Raw genomic sequence first — 11,774 nt, 5'->3', positions numbered from 1 at the left:
CCCCATCACCCTTTCCCTCCATATCCATCCTTCCCCAATCTCTTCCTCCATTCGTCTCTCCACATGCATTGCAGGTTCCAAACCCCTAGGGCCTAATTTGGCCGGGTGGATTGGAAGGGATTGAATGGTATTAGGGTGGATGTCATGGATTTCTAGGGAATGATGGTGTTGTCAGTGGATTGTCTTGAGATCCATGGGATTGCTATATCCAGTCCGTTTGGCATGCCCGGCCAATCCCGGGATTAAACCTTCCCATCCCTTCCAATCCCTCCAACCAAACACATCCCAAGCAAATTTGAACAGATTAGGGTGGATTGGATGGGATTTAAAGGTAATGATGGTGTTGTCAGTGTATTGTCTTAAGATCCATGGGATTGGGATCAGATCACCGACTCTGTTTGGCACGCCCAGCCAATCCCGGGATTTAACTTCCAATCCCTTCCAATACAATCCAGTCCCTTCCAATCCGACGGGCCAAATGGGCCCCTAGTAATAATAATAGAGGGCTGACATGAGATACATAGCACACGTCCACATTCCACTTAAAAACCGCTCAAAATTGGTGATGATGATATTCAAATCTAGGGGAGATTTTCAAAATGGCAATGGTCTGCATTACTGCCCCTGCAACAGAATTGTGGATAGATATTTGATAAATGATGGAATCTCTTCCTAAGCCAAATCATCTTCTCTGAAGCCTGCCAAAGTGCTTACCTCCTTTTTCCTCATCGTTGTTATCATCTTACTGTAAAATGTATACAGAAATATTCATCCCTCTAATCGAAGGCTTCAATCAGAAATGAATTTATTCCTGGCCTAAGCCGTCACAGAAAATGTCATGAATCCCCAGTACCAAAACTTGAATACGAGAAAGGAGATGACAAAAGCATATCATCCAAACAAATCCATGATTTGAAACACTCGAATGGAAAAGGAAGGAAACGGTCAGCTATGTACAGTGGCTCTCCCAAAGGAACAAACAAGGAGAGCATTTCCCGGGATGCAGTAAACTTTCGGACATCCTCAGTGATTTCCCTAACATCAATAGTTCCGCATGTGCAATCTAAGCAAAACGCCTTCCATGGGTCATGAAGGCGCCAACATATTCTGCCCTGCCTGAGGCTCATAAATGGTGTCAGATATTTTAGGAGGAGGCCAGTACCGAAGCACGGATCTGCCAACAATGTTCTTGACTGGAAGCGGCCCCCTGAAAATGAGTGCAGTTACATCCATCAGTAAGATGAGAGATAGGCATTGCTGGGAAAAACCGCAAAATATCAACAATAACTGCTGCTAGAAATTAGATTGTGAGCGGACACACTAACACCAAACACACCTGTCTCACCACTAAACACGCCCATCCTTTCTTTGGTTATACAAATACTAAAGATCTTTGCTAATAAGCCCACACGTGTACCAGCCAGCCTCATGCACATGCCACACACGTGCCAGCATGATTCACTGGTACCAGATCCAATACCAGATGGATGCCAATATGTAGATTGTTTTCACCCAAGAATCAGGTCAGCCTCTGTCAGGTTGGGTACACTTAATGAAATGGCTGAGGAAAACCTGGCTGATATTCTTCCTCTCTTTTTCTTTTTCTTTTTTTAAACCCATCCAACTGTTTCTGACATCTTGGCCCACCTACTTGGATGGACAATGTATTTTTCAGTTAGAACACCTACAGACTTAGACCCACCCAATGGATGGCTTGTATATTGCGCATATTGGTCATGCTGGCATATTAGGCGGCATGTAGATGGTATTCCCCATACATGTGAGCTTAACAAACTCCAATGCCAAATATTCCTCTGTTATATAACCAAAAGTAGAAATGGCGGGTGTATTTAGCAGTCAGAGACTGTAAATAGCAGCTTGATATCCTTCATAACACGTTTTCGTAGTACTTACTGTACATCTTTGTATCAAACAAACAATTTTCATTGGTTTGTGGTCTCCAGACATACCAATCATGAGAGTCATAACTGTTGTTGCGGTTGTCCCCCATCACAAATACATAGCCTTCAGGCACAAGCTGCACATACAAACAAGAGATAACAGGCAATCAGTGTAAAAATTAACTCATATGCTTCGTACAACAGAGTTAATTGTATCACTTTATAACTTTGCGATTTTAATTACAACTAGATGAAGTTCAGAAGTTTGTCTCAATGTCTTAAAACCTCGATGAAATCCCAACCCACATGACATCTCTGGGCAGGTCACTCCAAGCTGGTCTGACCTGTGAGGTCAACATGACATGTCTGGTATATATTAAATAATTGTCTGACCAGTTGACCAAGAAGTTTAGCTGGAGGAACCACCCAACCCAGATGGTTGGACCAGTTGATCCAGATGGCTCAAATGGTTCACTTCCTAGAACAGGTTACTGTTACATAACCTGTTTCGTTGGCAGTACGGCTTAAAAAGTCAATTATGATATGACCATGTCAGCCATATTGTAACCGTATCAGCCACCACCATATGAGATATGGGGATGAACTGGTCCATTACAAAAAGGGGTGTCAGCCCATATTGGCCAGTGGCCAATACAATCAGCATTGGCGCATGCTGCCATAAAAGCAACCCCCCCCCAAGCTTCCTCTCTTTTTTCCACTTCTTTCTTTAGCTAAACCTTGGAGGAAGCTTAGAAACTCATTTTATACTAGATCTAGCCCTACTCTGCAGAGCAAAACAAGCACCCGAAAAAAAAAGAAAAAGATATGATCTAGTGTTTACATTCTCCTATTTTCATGATAAGTTTTCCAAAAAAAAAAGCAGATATAAGCGAAATACGGCCAATACAGTCCAACACGTCCCGTATCATAATGTTTTTGGGCATAATAGCCGATATTCCCTTCGATACTGATATTCCAAAACATGTAGACAGGTCTGGTCAAACCATCTGGGCTGGTCTGAGTTTTTCCAATCAGTTTTACCTTTCAAGCAAGCTTTTTGGAAATGGCTTGCTTGAAATGCAAACTATGTTAATAAAGGCTTTCAAGCAACATGCTGATGGTCATCTAACTAAAAGCTATTATAATCTTATTTCTTGGGGCCAGGAAGTAGGACCTCTACTGGTCATAAAATCTGATTACTCTATAAGATGCGAGGCATAGGGCAAGGGAGAGATTCACATGCTATTTGAACTCACTTAAAAGAGAGGTCTCCTATCCCACCTAAATACCACGATGCAATGTTGAATACAATTTCTTCTCATGGGCTTGTCATGAAATTCTTTACCTCATGCCACACTTTGCAGCTCTTTCTTAATAGAAGACATGCATGCCCTATAAGAAGAAGTCTTATTATTAAGTGCCAAAAGGCAATTCCAATGTATCCACCATGTTGGAAGTTATCATCACTAGTTTCTAACACAATTACATGTAAATAGGTTAAACGTGTTTAGGTGGTATGATTGCTTTGCCCATAATACATTTTAGGTCAAGGATAAGTTACAAGGCATCAGCAACAGTTCCAAAGCATTTCAGCAGTACGATTGCTTCAGCCATCATACATGTTAGGTCAAGGATCAGTTACAAGAAGTCAGCAAAAGTTTCAAAGCATTTCAGCTCGTCAGTTTTAACCAATCTGCAGATAACCATTGCTTCCTGAATTCCCATGAGCAACACACCACCAACTGATCTAGTTTCTTCCGCTCTCTTTTTTAATCATTGAGACAATCTGAAAATTCTTGCCAAGTTTTAAGTTATATATATTGTAAAGTTCAAAGGGAGAACTTACCACAGGATCCATTTCATATTCAAGTGGCTCTAAAATGAAATCTTCATCTTGGATTACTCCATTCACCATCAATTTTCCATCACGGACCTATCAAAAGGCAAAACACATGCATGTCCAATGCTTAGCATTAGAAAAAGAAGTACAGAATCAAATGCATATTGAATCATTCTTTATCAATGAAAGTGATTTTTTTTAAAAAAATAGCTGGAGGGGAAACTCACTTCGACATAGTCCCCTGCCTTGGCGACAACTCTTTTGATAAAGACATCACCTGAACTGAAACCCTTTTCCTGCACATAGTGGTATCATGATCGTAATTATAGGGTCCTAATCATGCATATCATTCCATGGGCAACAACTGCTACTTAAGATGTATTGCAGTATGAGATTAGAAAAACATACCTGCAGGGCAGGAGGAGCCTTGAAAATCACTATGTCTGCGACATCAGGATCTTTAAAATAATAAGAAACCTGTAAAGTTTGCAAGGCAACACAAAAGATCAGCTCCAAGATATTAAGAGGGGAAAAAATATCTTCCAGATGAGCAAGATCTACATGATTGTGGAAGATAAAAGCATCAAGCAATCTAAGTAAGTGTCTAGAGCTTTAAAGTTACTGCCTGCAGCTCAATGGAGTAGTACTACTAATTCCTTTTCACTCTTCTACTCCAGGAAACATCAACAAGATGAAGATGGTAGAGTGACCTTGACATCAATAAAAAAAAAACAACCACGTGAACTTTAACTGTTTGATAATTTGGCAAAAAAAAGGGAGAAAAAACAAGGCATTATATATGTGTCTGCAGATGCATGTGGTCACAGTACCATATATATGAAAAAAGCAACACCCCCCCCCCCTAAAAAAAAAAAAAAGTTGAGGAGAAGCTTAAAATAAACTTGACATAGCCTTATTCATTGCCATTCTAATTATATTCAATATTTCTATTAATGGCAATGATCTATCTTAATTCTTGAGATTGAAAAACAGACAAGCATGCATGAAGCTCTTTTTTTCTGAACAAAGCATGAATCTAAAGCATTTTTTCCCATGAGCAACTTTGTTGATATGGGTTTCTATCTAATCTTGACCGATAAATACACTGAAAGAGAGAAAAATACTTAACAAAATTCAGGTAGAAATTATTCGAATATGTTACCTTCTCTGCTAAAATGCGGTCCCCCACATCGAAAGTCGGATACATCGAAAGTGAAGGAATCGACCTTGGCTCAGCCAAAAAAGACCTATACAACAATGTAACAGTCACTGCAGTAAAAACAGTCTTCGCATCGTCAGAACTGAAATTCAACCACTGCGGCCAACAATTCTTTCCACAATCTTTCTGTTCCAACCGTTTCATATTCACCCTCGAGCTTTCATTAGCTACAACATCACCAGAACCTGTCCCCCCTTTATCAACAGTATTCCTTCCAGATCCCTGGAAGAACTCATTACAAGGAAGCCACTTCATCCCTTGGAAAAATGGAATGAAGGAAGACGGTTTGAGCATTGACGATGAAGATATCCCAAAAATCCCCATACCAGTGGATGCCGAGCCCATCCCCGAAAACTTCATCATCGACAACAATCTACGAGAAGACCTACAACTCTCAGCCGACGGATTGCCGGCGAATGAATAAACCGATCTAGACCTGCAAAACCCGGCTTGGTAGTTCCTGACCGTTGGATCGACTTCCGATTTCTGATTCGAGAAGAGGACCCGGGACCGGCCAGCGCCGCTGCACTCATGAAACAGCCTGAAATTCCCGCACCTTATTCCGGCAGACGCGGCGAGGTTCTGAGCCACGTAGCCGGAAAAGGTGACTGTCATTCTGATTGCCATAGCTCCGATCTTGAAGAACCGACGGACGATTCGACGCAGAGTTGGTTTGGAGGACGGAGGCTTCAATACGGCGGAGCCGGAGTTCAGAAAAATGCCATTTCTGTAGAGGGAAGATGCGAAACGGCGGATCGAAGGGAGAATTTGAAGGAGAAGCAAGAACTAGGGTTTTGAAAAGCGAGACTGGAAGGAAACTGAGAGATCTAGGGTTTTGAAATGGAAGATTTGAAGAGAGAGGGTTAGTGTTTCTATCCTGAGCTTTTCTTTTTTCTCTCTCCTGAGAGAGAGATGGAGAGAGCGAACTCAAAACGAAACGGGAGAGGAGCTAGAAATGACGGTGAAACGCGAGGGAAGCCGGATGGGGATGGTATTTATACAAGTTCGTTTTTTCCTCTGTCGCGACACACGATCCAACATTACTCGACACCCACTGGGGCCCACATTCTTAGATGGTAAAATTATTTGAACTGTCTATTTTCCCATTAATTAAAAATTTTAGCTATTATCTTATAATTAAGATTTATCGATGATTATTTGGTTTGATTCTTGCAGTTGAATGAGAACCATTAAAAAATATTTTCCTTCCTTTCAAATTCGTAGAAAAATAGTGATATTTCGAGCAATATTTTCATCATAATTTTCATATTTTAACCTAATTTTATTGTATTCGATAATATGGACGGTCTCGATCATCAGACCCCTCAGTATGTGGTCCCAGTATGCAGCGACACACCATGGATTCTGATAGTCGCGACAGAGGCAAAATAGGGCGGCTTTGAGAGTGAGAACAGAAAGAAGGCCTGGCTTTAGGATTATTTACGGCAATGCCTTTCTAATGATTCTTCTTCATAGGAAACATATTGTACAATTGTTCCGAATTTTCGTGAAGTGTGCAGCTGTTTTCAATTCTGACTGTTTATGATGATTTTACGGTAATCCAGACCGTTGATATGTTTATCAACATAGATTATTAAGGTATATTTAAGATATATAGGACTTAATCCATACGAATGACTTTATCTTATTCCCATCCGTCTATTTGTCAGCCACAAATCTAACATTCAAGATCTTTTTTAAAGATAATATAGTCCATCTATGATGATAAAAATAAGATCCATGGTCCGGATCACCGATATTTATCGCCCACTTGTCAGAATTCAAAACGTATCTATCCATTACAAAGATGGCTGTGGTGTATTGCATACTTCCTCTCTTTTTTACTGTGCCACGTCGGCAGTGGAAAGAAAAGGAATATTTATGTCAGAGCGGCCTACCGCGACGACTCGCTTCCCCGCAACTTCGATTCACCGTGTGACACGTGTGCTCGATATGGACCGTTTATCAATTATCAGCAGATCCGAAGCTGACCGAGATGATCGGTCCTTTCCGGAGACCGGGCTTCGAGCCTGTGCGTTTGAGTCCATCTTAAAGTCCCACCATCTGGCCACGCTAATCATCAATGGTGGACCAGGCCCCTCCCTGGCCCACCCAGTTGCAAACCTCATCTTGGTACGTAAACCCAAATATCAATCGAATCCGAAACTTCAGTGGGCCACATCACACGACAGACGTAGTGGTGGGCCTGGGCCATGATGCCTTCTTTAGTTTTCAAGGGGCTTCCGGGCTGGCATGGATTGAGTACTACACCCACCGGGACTAGTTATAGATGGACAATCATGTCAGGGACTTTATAGGGCCTAACGTGATGTATATGTTTTATCCAAACCGTCCGTCTATCTCGACATATCATTTTAGGGCATGAACATGAAAAAGATGAAGATTAAAAACTTAAGTGGACCACACCACAAGAGGCAGCGGGGATTGGTAGCATACCGTTGAAAACTTCTTGGGGCCTCATGAGTCTTGGGTTAAGTTGATATTTATGTTTTCCCTTTCTACGTGTTTATATGACCTTATGAACAGGTTGGCCGTAGGAAGTTTTCAACAGCAGGAGTTCAACCCCCACTCTTTCCTATAGTGTGGTCCACTTGAGACTTTGATCTAACTAATTTTTTTAGGTCATGCCTTTAAAAGATCTTTCAAAATATATGAAAAATGTGGATAAAACATATATATCATGGTGGGCCGCACATAGGCCTTTACATGACCGTCCGTCTCTAGCTAGGTCTATTGGAGACGGATTGGCTACTCCCCCTGCACCGGCCAATGGCTGATGGTCGGTGCTTTGTGGGCCCTATTATAATGTATGTGTTTCATCTATATTGTCTATCTATTTTTATAGATCATTTTCTGTTATTAGAAAAAAAATGAGATATATCGAAATCTCAATTGGACCACATTACAGGAAAAAGAGTCGAATGAATGGTGACCATTAAAAACATTTTGGGGCCATAAAAGTTTTGGATCAAGCTGATATTTATTTTTTCCCTTCATCTGGGTCTTTACGGTCCAATCAACAGATTGGATGTCAAATAAACAGTACAGTGGGCCTTAGGAGGATTTTAATGGTGGATATTCAATCATTATTGTTTTCCCATGGTGTGGTCTACTGAGATTTATATCCCTGTCATTTTTTCGTCAATCCATAAAATAATCTGTAAAAATGGATGAACGGAATGGATGAAACAAATACATCATTAGTGGAGCCCGCGGAGCACCGACCACCACCCTCGGGGCTGGTGTCAGGGGGAGTAGCCAATCCATCTCCGGTCATGTAGGAGTAAAACCCAATCCGCGCCCCTTCTACCCTGGATGGAAGGGTGGGATTTGAAATCCCATCATCACGAGGAGCCATGGCAATTTCATGTAATAGAGGGTGGAAATTCACAGCACGTGTAGCGTACGCGTGCATTAGTGCAGACAGTCCAAAATATGGGTCCATGGTTTAGAGAGCATAGCACCAAAATCCACGATGATAAGACGATCCTAACCGTCCAATGGTGGCAATTTAATGGAATAAATGAACTAGATGGTTAAGATATCTGGAAAACTTCACCACATAATTTTGGCCCATCCGATGATCATCCTTGTTCTTACTCCACCGGGTCCATGCGATGAACGGGTTAGATCTTTCACATGTGTGCCACGTGGCCACGAGAGCAGCGAAGCCGAAAATCGCCTCGCATTCGCAGAGCAGCGTCGCCGCTGTAAGGGCAGTTGAGCCGCTGTAAAAAAAAGCTGGTGTGACGTGTTCCAAGCATAGGTTTTTTCCGTAAATATCTTCAGACGATTGGGCAATTCCATCATCCATACCTTCTGCAACATTTCGGTTGACTTTTGAATGTACCCGGCTTCCGCCAACTTTCCTACGTATCTGCAAACAAAAGCGACATAAAGAGAACAAGTACACGTGGCGCACTTGGATGAAATCAGCACCGTTCATCACGTAGGCCCAACGACTGCTAAATGTACGGTGATCCAATGATTCCAGCTGCAGTGGGCCACCTGGATCTGGAAAAGATAAAAGAACTACGATCGTAAGGATTGCGTGTGGGCCCACATGTGTGGTCCACACAAATACACGTGTAAGTCAATGCGGACTGTGGCTCCATCCCTTTTATCCGTCCATCTTTTCCATCTCATGTGGACCATCTGATGTCCAGATTGGCCTGGCCCACGTTCATATGACACTAATGAGAGGGTGACGTACCGAGAGTGTGACGTAAGCACATGCGTATAGAGAATGTGATTATTTTAGCCAAACGTCGGTGTGCCAGGCTCGCTTCTAGAGACTCCCTATTCATAGGTGTTGGGAAGCTGATATGGTGCGGCCCCTTACTGTGGGGCCACCTTGAAGTATGTATTTTATATCCACACCGTCCATCCGTTTTTATAAATCATTTAAGGGCATGACCCAAAAAATGAAACAGATCCAAATCTTACGTGGGCCATACCATAGGAAATGGTGACGATGATTGTTAAAAACTTCTTGTGGGCCAAAAAGGTTTTAGATCAATCTGATACTTGTTTTTTCACTTCATCCAGGTTTTTTTAACCTTATTAACAGGTTTGATGGAAAATAAACGTTAAGGTGGGCCCTGGGAAGTTTTTAATGGTGGGGCGTTCACTCACCATTGTTTCCCATAGTAACTATGGTCCACCTTCAGACTTGGGTCTGATTCATTTTTGGGCTCATCCCGTATGACTTAGAAAAATGGATGAACGGTATAGATATAGAATACATGCGTCAACGTGGGCCCTACGTTAAGGGCCGCACCTAAACCACTCCCGACATGATACGGACCGGATTGCAGATATCCATGTTGACAAGACTCTGTGGGGCCTACTATGATACATGTACTCTATCCACACCGTCCATCGGCTTTTCGAGCTCATTTGAAGACATTGAGCCAAAAATGAGGCAGATTTGAAGTTAAAACAGATCACAACACAGGAACAGGAGACTGAACACCTATCGTTGAAAACTTCCTGGTAGCACAGAAGTTTTGGATCAATCTGATATTTGTGTTTTCCCTTCATCCAGGTCTGTGTGACCTTGTGAACAGGTTCGATGGCAAATAAACATCATGGTGGGCCCTAAAAAAATTTCAACGGTGGACGTCATTATCCCCTCTGTGTGGTCCACTTGACCTTTGAATCTACCTCATTTGGGCTCATTTCCTAAAATGAGCTGAAAAAACGGATGGACGGCGTTGATAAAACACAAAACACGCGGTGGGCTCCACAGACTCAGGTCAAGAGGGATATTCGTGGAGAGGGGTCTCCGGACAATCTACTTCCGTTCATCTAGACCCTAAAGTACACGGCCCACATGGAATGGCTGTTCCGAACATTTTTTCTAATTAGTTTCACATGGGCCAAGACAATTTTTTTCTGTAGGCACTATTAAAGTGTGAGTTTCAAGATGAACGGTCTGGATCATCATTTGGTGGGGGCAGAATGAGCGAGCCTCGCTAATAGAAGAAGGCACATGGTCAGCGGCGTTGAATCTTGAATGAGAAATGTCGTTTTAATCCTTCAAACCCATTCAAAGATGTCCTCATCAAATCATATATTATGAGAGAAGGTCAAAAATCTGATACGGTCCACCTTAGTGGATAAATACCAGCCGTTCATGTCTCTACAAATAACCAACCCGTCAAATGGGTTAGTCCTCTAGACTCCGGGAAAAAATCAGCCACATCCACTCATCAAATGGACTACGCTTGTACTTCTTTACTTATCAATAGATAGAAATTGTTTTTGATGGTGTGGTCCATTTAATGAGTGGATGGAGCTTATTTTTGCAATATATGGTCTTTATGATTAGGCCAACCTATTGGGAAGGTTGGATTTCGAATGTCCAGAATATTTTGTAAGTGATACAACAGGCGGACCGTAATTTGTTGTCCAACGGGTTGGACTAGACCTTATATTGACACAGAACATGAGACCTCGTTCAATGTACTTGTGCTTTTATCTGGAAGCGTGCGGGGAAAGCGTGTAAGTGGGTATTCGAGTGTGTGGCGCACGTGTGTAAACGTGTAGTTCTTGCGTATGCTTTGTTTTGTCATGTGTGGGCGTGTTATTCAAATGGCCATGAAGCAAAAGAACGGTTGAGAAAGTACTAGAAACAGAAAGAGAACTCATCGCCTACAGGCCCGATCATGAAGATCACCGGGTGGGCCATTCGTTGATTGATAACCTAAGGTCTGACACACGTGCAGCAAAGATAATGATCTAACGGCCTGATTTTCAAGATGGATGATCGTCATGATGGGCTCCCTATTGAACGGTAAGCGTGTCCTACACGAGTGCAATACTGGCCAGATTGACGGTGGTGACTCATCCTCCTTGCATATGGCACTGACGTGCAGCTGTGCAGACTATCCCAACCGTGGGTCTCTTTGTAGATGGAAGATCTCTCTTAAATCACACTGCTCAAGCAATCCTAACCGTCCAATGAATGGCTAAAAGTAAAAACAGCAAGTGGTCTCTCAGGAAAGCTCAAATGGTTAATCTCAGTGCAATTTTCAATTATGGTCCATCCACAGCTGGGCCCGCATCATAGGCAGTCTGGATTGCCGTACAGCCATGCCATATGTACGGTTGAAAAATCACCACCATTTTTTAAAGGGTGCAAAACTGACAGAGGAATCTAGGCCCCTTGATGACATACCGACATGAGAGGTTGTATGGATTGCATGGATTTAATTCAAATCAGAATGTCCGAATAGTGGGCCACACTTTAAGTGGGCCATAAACCTAAAATTACATTGAAATAATCAAC

The 11,774-nt window shown here is 42.3% G+C and overlaps 1 protein-coding gene across 3 annotated transcripts; it reads right to left on the bottom strand.

Moving 5' to 3' along the window:
• Nucleotides 1-759: 759 nt before the first annotated feature.
• Nucleotides 760-5,925, bottom strand: LOC131218621 (chloroplast processing peptidase-like). 3 transcript variants are annotated; one of them, XM_058213269.1, is made up of 6 exons: nt 4,904-5,925; nt 4,150-4,218; nt 3,969-4,037; nt 3,748-3,834; nt 1,915-2,038; nt 760-1,207 (listed from the first exon to the last, which is right to left on the bottom strand). In XM_058213269.1, exons 1-6 carry the CDS (start codon nt 5,585-5,587, stop codon nt 837-839), a joined length of 1,404 nt encoding a protein of 467 aa, XP_058069252.1. In that variant the 5' UTR covers nt 5,588-5,925; the 3' UTR covers nt 760-836. The 3 variants fall into 3 exon arrangements, with proteins under 3 accessions (XP_058069252.1, XP_058069254.1, XP_058069253.1); XM_058213271.1 differs by having other exon boundaries at nt 837-1,207; nt 1,971-2,038; XM_058213270.1 differs by having other exon boundaries at nt 1,001-1,287.
• Nucleotides 5,926-11,774: the final 5,849 nt, after the last annotated feature.

The sequence above is a fragment of the Magnolia sinica genome, chromosome 11 (assembly GCF_029962835.1).
Source record: "Magnolia sinica isolate HGM2019 chromosome 11, MsV1, whole genome shotgun sequence".
NCBI lineage: Eukaryota > Viridiplantae > Streptophyta > Magnoliopsida > Magnoliales > Magnoliaceae > Magnolia > Magnolia sinica.
Note: the sequence above shows the minus strand (reverse complement) of the source record. Positions and strands in the feature narration are given on the sequence as shown.